Source organism: Cibotium barometz, chromosome 66 (genome assembly GCF_041138505.1).
Source record: "Cibotium barometz isolate CiBa-2024 chromosome 66, ASM4113850v1, whole genome shotgun sequence".
In the NCBI taxonomy this organism is placed as follows: Eukaryota; Viridiplantae; Streptophyta; class Polypodiopsida; order Cyatheales; family Cibotiaceae; genus Cibotium; species Cibotium barometz.
The window spans coordinates 11,794,216-11,807,567 of NC_141111.1; the positions used below are offsets into that span (position 1 = coordinate 11,794,216).

The window sequence follows — 13,352 nt, forward strand, 5'->3', positions numbered from 1 at the left end:
GTGGCCCCTGTGTCAGCTATTTGGACAATCAAATTAGTGTGTTCTAAAGGTATTTTGTCCCATTTCTCCAAGTAATGCTTGGTTACAACAGGGCAATGTGAATTCTTCCTAATGGAAACATTTACCTTCATTTAACTTTTTACCTACGAAATTGAGAGAGAGAGAGAGAGAGAGAGAGAGAGAGAGAGATGTCAAGCTCAACATGAGTTGACACTCACGAGGCGCCTACATGACTGTTCAACATTTACATCACTGGCGGGTTTGGTAGCTGGCACTGACATATCTTCGCCAGAGATTCTACAACTGGACTACACCGACTAGTCCACACCTACCCACTCCACTTAGCATGTTCACATTATGGGCCGCTTGTATATACTCTATTATGTGTGTTAGTCACTTTATCATATTTGTAGACCTCTTTTGTTATGTGAAGAAGAAGAAGTATTTTTAGCCTCTCACCTTGTGTGTTCTCTTCTAGGGTTTGTGTGAGTGTGTGTGTGCTTGCAAGAGCTCAATCTCTCTTCTCCCCTGTATTTGTTCATGGTATATGAGCCTGGTTCATGCTAAGGGCTGAGCGACAAGCAAGAGAAGCACATGAAGCGGTACAAGGGCAAGAGCTTCATCTACTCTTCCCCCTTTGTGTTGGCTACTACACCCTTGTCGTCGGGAGCTCTTCGGGGGGGCACCGCCAACTATCTTGTCCGTTGACCTAAATTTTTGGGCTGAAATTGCATTTTGGGCGCGCGTGGACCTCCGTTTTTCAGTTTGCAGGCATTTGGCGGGCACTGCAGGTAAGTTTTCGATTCTCTACTCTGCAAAACTCTGTTTTTGGAACTACAGGAAGAGTGATTGGTTGTGTAGACACTATGTGTACTGCAAAGAGGTCTTAAAGTTGCCATTGGGTGTATGTATACAAATTGAGGTCACTGGTTGTGACAATTTAGTGCAATATAGTACCACTGAGAATACAACAGTTTGTGCAGGTCAAACAAGCGTGCTGTTTTTGGTAAAAACCAGTTTGTTGCAAAAAAAGCTTGACAAGAACAACTTCCATGCTTGGAGGTTTAGATTGACAAATTTCGTGATGGGAAAAGGTTACTGACATTGAAGGTGAACATGATGAGGCACCAAAGATACTGGAGATTAATCCAACTGCTGTGCAGATGTAAAAGAATTCAAGGATTGGAATCAAGGAGCAAGGAAAGTCATGTATTGTCTTTCTATTAGTATACAAGACACCATGATTGGGTATATATAGGATGCCAAGTCACCTAAGGAGGCATGGGACACCTTGGGTGAAGCTGTATGAAACTAACACCAAGGCACAAAAGATTCAATTGAAGAATGGGCTTCATACTGTGGAGAAGAAAAATATGTCTGTAAATGATTATGCATTGAAGATCAAGGGCATTGTGGAATCCCTTGCATCAATTGGTGTTTCTGTTGAGATGATGATGATAAGGTGGAAGTGTGTTTATGTGGTCTCGGGCCACAATACAAGGCATTTAGGACATTTATTCAAACGTGGGAGAACATTCCCAACTTCACAGATTTGGTGTCAATTGAAGAGAAGAATTTGGCTGAAGATCAATAGTCTTCACAAAACAAAAACAGTTCAGGAGCAGCAAGCCTTCTACACAAGTTTAGGTAGAGGAAGAGATAGAGGTCGTGGACGTGGCCAAGGTGGTGGTCGAACAAGTAATCAGAATTATGATCAGCACTAGAAACAGTCCCAGGATTCACAACAATAACACGCATGTGGAAGAGGCCAATTTAGAGGCAGGGGGAGTTAAAGAAGTCGTGGTAATTGGCAAAGGCAACATAATGATACACGAGGCTATTTTTACTATGGTAAGCATGGACATCTGCAGGCAGATTGCTATAAGAAACAGAGTGACATGCAAAATGGAAAAGTGCAGCAAAACAACTATGCGTCCTCTAGGAGAAATAATGAGGATTAATGCTATGTTTGAAAATGATATAGCAGCATGTAAGGATGATGTATGGTATGTTTATTCACGTGCTTCAAACCACATGACAAGTCATGGTGAGTGATGCTATAATCCTGCTACATGTGAATTGAGGGTAAGCAGGGATGTTGTATTTAATGAGATGAGTAGCTGGTATGCTATTGAAAAAGATGCTATTAGGGTTGATGTAAGTGGAAATGTGGTTGCACAGAATGTAAGTCAGTAATCACGGTCATTAAGTGGATTATGAGAGTCCTCATCCAGTAGTTCTGTTGATAGACCATGGAGTGGCAGGCTACGTCATAATACCAATCCTAGAAATGTAGTTGGTATATCACATAAAGGGAAAGAGAAAGTGGTTGAGCCCCTTGGTATGCTTGATATTTCTGCAGGGCATTCTCTTGTTGATGGAGAGTCTAGTGGCTTGGAGATGAGCCTTAATGAGAAGCTTGGGATTCTAGCAATGAGAAAACCTGGTGTGAAGAAGGCTATGGAATCCATTAATGCAAAGTTATGAAGATCTAGAAGACTCAAAAATCATGTACAGAGGTTGACTTATGATGGTTATGTGGCACATCACTATGCTTATATGGCAAAAGTTATGTAGGTTGTAGAACCCTCATCCAGCGGTTCTGTTGATAGACCATGGAGTGGTAGGATGCATCATAATACCAATCCTAGAAATGTAGTTGGTACATCACATAAAGGGAAAGAAAAAGTGGTTAAGCCCCTTAGTATGCCTGATATTTCTACAGGCATTCTCTTGTTGATGAAGTGTCTAGTGACTCGGAGATAAGCCTTGATGAGGAGCTTAGGATTCCAGCAATGAGGACACCTAGTGTGAAGAAGGCTATGGAAGCCATGAATGCAAAGTTACAAAGATCTAGAAGAGTCAAAAATCCTATACAGAGGTTGACTTATGATGGTTATGTGGCACATCACTATGCTTATATGGCAAAAGTTGTGCAGGTTGTAGAACCCACATGTTTTGATGAGGCTATTAGAAATGTGTGTTGGGAGAAAGCTATGGATGAGGAGATGGATGCATTGTATGGAAATGAGACTTGGGATTTGGTGCCATTGCCTGAAGGCAAGAAAGCTATTGATTGTAAGTGGGTTTATAAGGTGAAACATAACAATGATGGTAGCATAAGCAGCTACAAGGCTAGATTAGTAGCCAAAGGATATGCGGAGACACATGGGATTGATTATGAGGATACATTTTCCCCGGTTGCAAAGATGGTAACTGTAAGAGTTGCGATTGTGGTGGCTGAAAGGATGGTTTTTACATCAGATGGATGTAAAAAATGCGTTCTTGCAGTGTGTATGGATCAGCCACGTGGTTTTGAGGATACAGGTCACCCAGAGTATGTATGTAAGCTTCGTAAGGCTTTGTATGGGCTGAAGCAAGCTCCATGAGCATGGCATGACAAGATTGCTAAGTATCTTGTCACTATTGGTTTTAATATGGCAGATGCAGATCACTCTTTGTATGTGTGCAAGAGTGATAAGGGTATTGTGATTATCACCATCTATGTAGATGATCTTATTGTTGGGGGTGACAACTTGGATAAGATTGAGCATGTGAAAAGTCTTCTCAAAAAGGAAGTTTGAGATGAAGGATTTGGGAGATTTGCGCTACTTTTTGGGAATTGATGTCATTCGCACACCTGATGGTATTTGGCTATCAGAGAGACAGTATGTATTGAACATGTTGTCCAAGTATGGGATGGCTGATTGTAAGTCAATCTCGGTGCCATTAGATCAAAATGGCAAGCTTAGTATACAGATGCAGGTTATGTGTTGGAGGATCCCACTATGTACAGGAAGATTGTGGTGGGGAGTTTGATCTATGTCACGATCAGCATGCCAGATTTGAGCTACACTGTTGGCTTAGAGAGCCAGTTTATGCAGGTTCTGCGCAAACCACATCTTACAGTGTGCGACACACACTTAGGTATTTAAGGGCCACTGTTGATTCTGCATTGTTTTATGCAGCAAGTGTACCATTGGAGCTATATGGATACACAGATGCAAATTGGGCAGGTAGCATATTAGACAGGAGATCTACCAGTGGATTTATGTTTTCATTGGGGAGTGCTGCTGTGACATGGAGTAGCAAGAAGAAGCCCACAGTTACCTTGTCGAGTATGGAGGTAGAGTACAGAGGAGCTGCAATGGCAGCATGTGAGGTAGCTTGGTTATGCAAGCTACTTGCTGATTTGGGGTTGCAAGTGGAGAGAAAGGTTGTCATATATTGTGACAATCTTAGTAGTATATAGTTGGCCAGGAACCGAGTTTTCCATGCGCAGACGAAACACATTGAGGTACATTACCACTTTATTAGGGAGAGAGTCTTGGTAGGTGACATCGACTTGGCCTACGTCAACATATAGGATCAGGTCACTGACATCTTCACAAAGGCCTTCGGAGCTGAGAAGCTCCATAGATTTCGAGATATGCTTGGAGTTCATGAGCTAGAGTTGAGCTTGAGGGGGAGTGTTGAGATGTCAAGCTCAACATGAGCTGACACTCACGAGGCGCTTACATGACCGTCATCACTGGAGGGTTTGGTGGCTATCATCGACATATTTTCGCTAGAGATTCTACAACTGGACTACATCGACTAGTTCACACCTACCTACTCCACTTAGCATGTTCACATTATGGACCGCTCTTGTATATACTCTATTATGTGTATTAGTCACTTTATCTTGTTTGTAGACCTCTTTTGTTGTGTGAAGAAGAAGAAGAATTTTCAGTCTCTCACCTTGTGTGTTCTCTTTTAGGGTTTGTGTGAGTGTGTGTGTGCTTGCAAGAGCTCAAGCTCTCTTTTCCCCTACATCTTTTCAAAAGAGAGAGAGAGAGAGAGAGAGAGAGAGAGAGAGAGAGAGCACGTATGCATGCATGCAGTATACGCACGTGCATGAGCACTTCGTCTTATATTTCTACGCTTTATATGTCTATTATCTTCTTGATCAAAGCATAGTGATTAATAATGCATTTTCCTTGAAATGTAATGAGTAAAATATCTATCCAGATAATGTCGTGTATAAACTTTATTTATCATGTTTGAAATTTATTTATGCACTCTCTTACAAGCATGCATGCCTAGTTGCAAGTGTAAAAAAAGAGAAAACATTACTACACATGATTGTGAATGACCTTCAACCAATTTTATACTCAATTGTTCCCAATGCCAACCCCATGTCTACTTTTATTTTGAGTATAGTATTTTAAAGGTTATTTCTAGCATAAGTGCCAAAATCTTTAAAATAGTCTTCCTTAAGGAGACAACCATACAATGTTGTCGGAATAATGTGCTAGATTTATAATAAGAAGCCATGACATGACATATACAAGGGAGCTCCTTATTATAGATATTGAAAGTGTCTAAAGATGGCTATTGAAGCATGGACAAGGTGTATCACATGGAACATGTTGTGTAATCATGTAAATTTAATTCTATTTTTTATCTCTTGCTTATAATCTTTTTGGAAAAGTGAGTGTATTGAATAAGGGTTTTATATGTAGTTGTAGTTAATGTCGTGTTTTTAGTTTTATCTACTACTTATATGTGGTTGCCTTTTGGTATCACATTTAGTTATACTCTCAGTAAAGTTTGCAAGGGTCCAATGATACCTACACAAAATGATAATTCTTAAAATTTTCAAGATCATCAATTTATGTTGCATACATGTCTTACTTTATAATGCACCTCATTTAGATCATTTCATGATTTCTCAATTCTTTGAACTCATAAGCATATTAAAGTCAAAATAATCAAGCCTGGATTGAGGCCCATTGAGCTCTCAAATGATTTGATCCACAACCCAAAGTTTACAAAAACATGTTACAATATACATGAGAACTTCGCGCCCTACTTGGTGTAAGTCATATTCTACCTCGGGGAGTAAAACCCTCTGTATCACGTGCGTTCAAGGCCTACTTTAAAATCCCTTTTTCTATTCAATCAGTGAATAGCCCCTTTAAATGGTACCCTTCTGTATGTAAAAAATGTGTAAAAAAGGGATTTTAAAAATCCATTCAGTTGAACCCACGTGCTACATTTACATATTTATGAGTGACCCCCCGCCCCACCCCCCTGCGAGTATTCTACATGTAAACATATTGCATTGTTGAGATGTTACACTCAACTAAAAGAGACAATCCTTGAAAGTAACCAATTTTCTATATTAAAAATGGTGCTAATAATTAATTTATGTGAAAATAATCCCTTTAAATAAAGGTAAGCCAATTTCTTGTCCATTTTTTTCCCAATTTCACTTGGTAAATTGATGGGTTATTTTTTAGCACTATGGGCATGTCGCTCACTCCTTGTAATGAGATCAAAGCTCAATGCTTGGATTTCTTGCCCTTCTTTTGAGGCAAGAAAGGAAATTGAGCATATCTGTTTCTCATCCATCTTAACTATCTTAATTTTTTGTTGAGCCCAACCAATTCATTATGCTAACAATTTTCCATATCGTCTTTGAGAACTATTAAACCACACCAACTCAACCCAAAAGATGAGTTAAGGCGTTCCTTTCCCCAACAATAACTTGGGCAATGAGTCGTCACCATGGGATTAGACAATGAGTCAGCATTCAAAGTTAAGTGCATGATATGGAAAGCGTGTGCGAGCCAAGCAAGGTGGGCAATGCTCGAAAAGCTTGTGTTTTTCTCGACTAGAATTAATTTGGCATTGCCTTTAGTTTCAAGTGACAAAGTTTATACTTCTTAGCTATAATCCTAGCAATCCTATGGTTTTCAGTGCTACATCTAGGTTAATTTCAAGCATTGCTGTTGGAAAATACAGATTATTTTAGCATTACTGTTGAGGCACTGAAAGCAAGTTGGATGTGGTGTCAAGCCTAGAGTTTGACCTTCGAAGGGGGTTTATCTTTCAAAAGAAAGGGTAGAAAAATTTTACCCACAATATTGGAGAAAGTAGTCTTATGCTCTTCACAAGGTATTATATGAGCCAAGATTTATCCAACTTGTATGTATTATGGCCTTGGACCCTTTGAGTTAGTATTATGACCTTGGTCCCTTCTAATCTCTCTTCACAACGAAATGGAGGTTTAGACCCTTTAGAACCGCCCATCCATCACTTTTCAAAACGACCAATGGGAGAGTACAGATAGCATGTCACCGCCCATCCATCACTTTTCAAAACGACCTATGGGAGAGTATGATTAAGCATGGCAGGTGCTGTCCCCTCTACACACAAGTTAGGGAGGTTGATCTCACTCTTTGAGTTGGATGCCAATGGGTGCCCACAAATCAAAAAAGAATGGACATGGATGGGCAAGGAGGCCTCCAAAGCATTATGGGAACCACATGACAAAGCCAAGAGTTTTTGGTCGTCCAAGCTTCCTAGTGCATTGCATGCCCAATGCTTTTTTGCGTGCCCTAGCAATGGCCTTAATCTGAACCCTCGGATCAAATGTTAGGGGTGGGGTGTGCTGATGTGACAATTTTAGTAAGGAAAATAGCTATTTCAGAATTGGAGACAAAAACAAAGTAGCAATGAGTGTACACTGAATATGGATGCGTGTGTGTGGGGGGCTCTGCCACTGGAATCGGTGACTGGATGGGCTGCTCCTGCGAGATTGCTTTCATGAGTAGTCAGCAGCATCAGCCGCATTGCGCCTAAATGCAAAATTTCAAAAGCAGTCACTTAAAAAGAAAGCTGTCGAGAGAGAGACAGAGTTACAGACCCACTTGCGCTAGGCCTGCCGGCGGCCCTCCCGCTTGCAGATTCCAGAAGGACAGTTCAAACACACACACGCTTTTGCGGAGTCGTCGGAGTGCGCGATTTAGCGTTCCGCAAAATCCACCATTTTGTTTTTTCCCACCAAAACAAGAGGTGTGTGCCAGGAAAATGGTGAAAACAAATTTGGAGTGCTGATCCTATCGCAGGGTTTAGTGGGCGAGCGATAACTTGGTGGGTTCGCCACTGGATTAAGTGGGCGATCAATCGATGTGGTAGATTCACGGCTGGGTTAAGTGGGCGGATCAATCGAGGCGAAAAATTAGGTGGATTCACGGCTGGATTAAGTGGGCGATCGATCGATGTGGTTGGATTCACGGCTGGATTAAGTGGGCGGATCAATCGAGGCGAAAAATTAGGTGGATTCACCGCTGGATTAAGTGGGCGATCGATCGATGTGGTTGGATTCACGGCTGGGTTAAGTGGGCGATGAATCGAGGCGAAAAATTTGGTGGGTTCACCGCTAGGTTTAGTGGGCGATTATTCGATATGTGCTGGTGACCATTCACCTGGGCCGCTAAAGCAGAGAGAGAGAGAGGGGAGGTTCAAGGGCGGGTCAATCATGAATGTGAATTGGATCATGGACGTTGCAAGTTGCTGAATTTTATATAAAAATGCTGATTGTCGCGGAGCCTGCAAGTGGGCGACACAAAGGAGAAAGGGGCCGTTGTATGTCTCTCTCTCTCGTGCTTCATCTGCAACTTGGCACGATGGTAATAATGGACTCTTACTCGCGGGAACGCAGGAGAGCAACACTAAAACACCACAAAAGGCAGCAGCTTCAAGAAAGAGCAGCTTGAGAGAGGTAGGTTTCCCTTCTTTGACCTAGATTGCTTTCCCTTGCAGGCTTTACTGCGAACCCTACTTTTCACCTCTCACGAGTCTCGAAGAAAAGCCCTGCTGACAGATATAGGTGTTTTCTTGTGTTGCCTCCCTTACGATACTACGGAAAGCTTCTGCTCCCTTGCGTAGATTGGCTATGGCCGCAGGTTCCTACAGCAACAGCTTAAGTGTACTTGGTTCTATAAATGAGACAGGTTTTTTAGTCGCAGAGGAATGCAGCCCGGAATGTTCTCTGTAAGAGTGAGTGCATAGAATGTTCTTTAAGCTTACAAAGCCCAGCAAAGAGAGCTTTGGAGACCCTAGTAGCATAGTATAAGACAGCTATGAAAATCCATTAAAGCTAGGGAGATCGGCCCATCCTGTGTGTGTGTGAGAGAGAGAGAGAGAGAGAGAGAGAGAGAGAGAGAGAGGTCTGCTTCACTCCTTGTAATAATGGGCTGCTGGACTTACCTGTAATGGCATACACAAAACCTTGGTGCAAGCGTCCTTGTATACAATCATCAGCCATAAGCAGATGCTTTTCTTACCTGTAATGGCGAGTTCAGAGGCTTCCACTAACAGTTGGACTCTGTTGGAGTCTTATGTCAACAAGTTACGTGTGGCAATAAAAGCAAACCTTGTTGAAACAGATCTCCACAGGCTTCTTACAGACTGCCTCAATGTCTACGAAGACCACCTCTGTGTGTCCTCCGTTGACGAAGCCCTTGCGGTGGTTTCAGGCATGTTCCAAGTGTACTCTTCATCTTCAAGTAGGGTTCTAGTTAGAGGTTGCATATTATTATGCTGCAGAATCTATTACCCTATCTAAGTGTTTTGGTTTTTCATAAGGGTAGTGTAGCATCATGTAGAACTTTCATCATGGCTCTGTATAGATATGTTTTTTACAATCGCAGCTGTTGCCTCAGGCCCATTGTACTAACAGCCCACACTTTGGGAATGAACACTGCTGATGGGCTGGATTGCCTGTCCAAGAGCAGCAGTGCCATGCCTGTGTAATTGTCTCTCACAGTGGGGTTAGATGGGACGGTTGTGTGAGCCGCCGCCTTATAATCCCCATGAATTGGCCAATTTTGAGTTGCAAGGCAGATTACTCTTTCCTTGCTTCTTTTTAATACACCACTCAACAATGCAGGTTATGGATGCTGTCCTCTAGAGATTGCTTTCATGTGGATGGGCAGGTGGAGACCCACTTCAGCTATTGTGCTTGTGTTCTCCACGATGGGAGTAGCAGTAAAGGAGTCCGAGGACATGGTGGATCGGGATTTCATTGAAAATCCCCTCAACGATAAACAGCTATCTGGGCTGAGTGCTCTGCAAAAACATGCTTTTCAAGAAGAGTCCGATTTATCACAGCAATTGGCCACGCTCCAAGTAAGTTTAGAATAACAATTCATAGTTTCTTAGTAGGGAATAGTACCAAAATGTCTTAGATGCTCATGTTTAACCTCAAGCTCAAGTTTTGAAACGTTCTTTATCAATGGTCTGTTGTGCAATTAATTGTGGTTCGTTTTTTATGAGAAAAATTATGTTTAAATTCAAGAACAACAAAAGGTACCTCCCATTTAACTATCTGGCAGGTTAGACAGCAGATGAGTTGCAGGAGGAGCCCCCACTTGGCTGGCTGGTGTGAACACCCTGCACAGTTTCAGGGAGAACGAGAACCATCGTCTGGAGGCTGCCAATGTCTCTGCTTTAGAGAAGAGGAAGCTTATTGCTTGCCCTTGTTGGGTGGTTGAAGCAGAGCAAGGTGGAGAGTGCTGGGCGGGTGGTCGATGAGGGCTAATTTGGGGGTGTGGTGACCCAGTATACCCACCTGCATGGGGCACACTCAAGACTAGGTGTTGTTCTCCAAGAGGTTTTGAATCCACCTCATTTCAGCAATCCAGCTTTTCTCTCGTCTGCCTCCAGTTCTTTCTCTTTGATTGTTACCTCTTGCTGCCATGTTTAGACTGCAAGAGGTTCTAGCAGTTTTATGTGTGACCTCTTATCATTCAGCCTAATGATCCATATTACGAAGTTGATTGGCTAGAGATCATTGTATGAAGTGGATTTGGCTAGAGACCATTGAAGGAGAAGGTGGAGGAGTTCATTGATTCTCTCCTTGAGTGTGCAAGGCGGTTTATGACTCTTCGAGTATTCAAGAAGTGCCAGTTGTTCTTCTCCATGGCTCTATGCGACATGGTCACCATCTTAACCTAAGAATGCTCTCAATTGTTGTAGGATTGATGGATCAGTTCTCCCTAGTCTTTACCAACTTAAAGTTTGGCTCCATGGGCAAGTAAAGGAGGGTGTGTAAGAAAGCTTGCCCTGGGCAGATGCTTCTGTTATGTTGAACTTGGGTATACGTCAGACATGGGAATCTGTCAAAGTGGCATGTTTATCATGAGGTTATATTGAATTCTGCCTTGTAGAATCTATTGACAGCATTCTAATAAACACCATGGAACCCATTGTGTTAGGTGGGTAAACCTGGGAAGTCACAGGTGTCGCTTTAACAACTATGCAAATGTTGGACACTTTGTACAATTATTCTTCTGAGCAGAAAACCTACATTATATTATATCTCAATGCTACAGTAGCGTCAGTAAAGGGGAAGTTCACAAGGTTTAGCAACTATGGATTACATGTACCTGCTTTGCATGAATGGTGAAACTGAGGATTTATAACAGCCATGTTAGTTTTAGTTGCATGAAGTTGGAGCCCAAGAGGCTTGGATTTCATTTGAGCCAAGAATTAGCTTTGCAATTTTGATTAGGAGTGGAATCCACTCCGAAAACATGAGCATTGAGCTTCATCAGGTTGAATTAGAGTAAAGTTGTCAATTACTCATGCACACAAGAGATCATGGCCTCCATTGCACACATGGCCTGGTTCAGTATTAATGCATCCTTATATCACCCTTTTGCATAGTTACTAAAGAAATTCTCATGCGAGGCTACATGTACATGTCTATGCTGTGCTTTTCTCATTTCTCCTTTAAGTCTTATTGCAAGTGCAGCCCTCCCTTTCCCCTCTCCCTGTGGGCAGCAGAAACATTGAAATTAGCCGTTTGCTTGACATCAACAAAATCTCCTTTGAGGTGGGAAATAATTTACGAGCTTCACTTGTTGATGGGATGTGTCTAGTGTTTGTCAATTTCTCAATATATGTACATACAAGCAATCTCACATTTAGTTTATTTGTATATATATACCCTACTTATGTTTAGGGTTCTATTGTTGATGGGATAATGCTTTAATGTGTGCATCAATTTAGTGCAGATGCTGCTGGTTGAGCAAAATATGGTGACTGCATTGCGACTTGGAGAAACTAGTGGTGAAATTAGTGATATGTCAGAGTTCCAGCAACTAATAGATGCTAAACTTCAAGAACTACAAAATCTTCTTCTCAGAGCGGATAATCTTCGTCTGCACACTTCGAGAGTGCTGTTAGATCTTCTCACTCCACTTCAAGCTGCATCTTGCATTGTTGCTGCATTTGAGCTTATGCTTGCTTTACAGTCTCTAAGCAAGACCATTCTGAATCCTGGACGCTGATCTCCGCCAAACATAAGGTGTGCAAACCCATGAAAGTTTTATTTGTCAGGGTTTTTGAGTTTCCTTCATAAAAAGGATGCTAAAATCCTCTCAAGCCCTTAAAGAGGCTACAAAGTGTGGCTAGAATGGTGTCCAACTACTGACAAAGAGGGCAATGTTATACAGCCTTCACATGTGTATGGGGTCTGTATAGTGCCTCTTTTGCACATCCACACAGTTGAATATGGGGCTTGGCCTCAACACAATCTGGATAGAACCTCAAATGTACAGGGTCTTGGAGCATGTGGTCTCCCATGATGTTTCTAAATCAAAATAAACTTGATTGAATTGCACATAGTTTTGGTGTTTAAACCAAGTCCTGCCAGTTTGCAGGCAAGCTATGATGGGGTAAGTTTACCACAGTTTTGATGACTCTTTTTTTCCTTGGAACATCTCAGGAGTGCAAAGAAGTAAAGCCAATTTTCAGAATCCTGTCAGTCTTTGCCCCATTGATGTTCTTGTTCTACTGGAGTGTGTTTTGTGAAAGCTCAATATTTACACACATCCTCACGCCCACATATCCCTCTGGACAGTTGTAGAAACCCTGCATTTTCAAAAACATGAACAGGTACACTAATCAATTCACTAAAATGCAGAGAGTTACTATATGTTTTTTTAAAATCCTTGTTTAATATATAGTGGCTACATAGAAGAAAAGCTCCAAACAATTGTGTATTCAAATTTGGAATTTAATTGTAAAATTTAAATGTGAAAATTGCACAAAGGATAGAATTTGCTTGAACAATTTGGAATTGGTCCATATAGTTTTTTGATTATCTGTTTGGCCTTGATTTCAAACGATAAAATTAAATTAGTAGTGTAGACAACTACTTTTCATGAAAAATTTGGATTGAGATAATAGTTTACTTTAAGCCTTTCAAGATGAGCAAGTGGGCAAGTGAGCAACTTGAAATCGAATGTAATGAATATTTTACAAAAATTATGCCTTGATGAAATAGATTGTAGAACTTTTTTTTTGAGGTTTGACTTAAGCATTGTGCATACAAGTATAGTATCTTACAAAAGCACTACTAACTTTTCTACAAGCAATGAATTTATTTTCTTCACTAGTGTGCTATAATATATTTTATATGCATATATAAATTATGTAGCCACATTTTCATGTTGATGGAGAATTTGACACTCTCTCTTTTTGTGTTTGGGCTCTTTTTGGACAAACTCGTGTAG

At 41.3% G+C, this 13,352-nt stretch overlaps 1 protein-coding gene across 3 annotated transcripts; it reads left to right on the forward strand.

Annotated features, from left to right (window-relative positions):
• Positions 1-7,528: 7,528 nt before the first annotated feature.
• Positions 7,529-12,461, forward strand: LOC147602776 (transcription factor HBP-1b(c1)-like). 3 transcript variants are annotated; one of them, XM_086797624.1, is made up of 3 exons: positions 7,529-9,308; positions 9,722-9,960; positions 10,167-11,370. In XM_086797624.1, the coding sequence occupies exons 1-3, from the start codon at positions 9,104-9,106 to the stop codon at positions 10,323-10,325; spliced, it is 603 nt and encodes a 200-aa protein (XP_086653750.1). In that variant the 5' UTR covers positions 7,529-9,103; the 3' UTR covers positions 10,326-11,370. The 3 variants fall into 3 exon arrangements, with proteins under 3 accessions (XP_086653750.1, XP_086653749.1, XP_086653748.1); XM_086797623.1 differs by having other exon boundaries at positions 7,533-9,308; positions 10,179-11,370; XM_086797622.1 differs by lacking the exon at positions 10,167-11,370 and adding an exon at positions 11,850-12,461 and having other exon boundaries at positions 7,548-9,308.
• Positions 12,462-13,352: the final 891 nt, after the last annotated feature.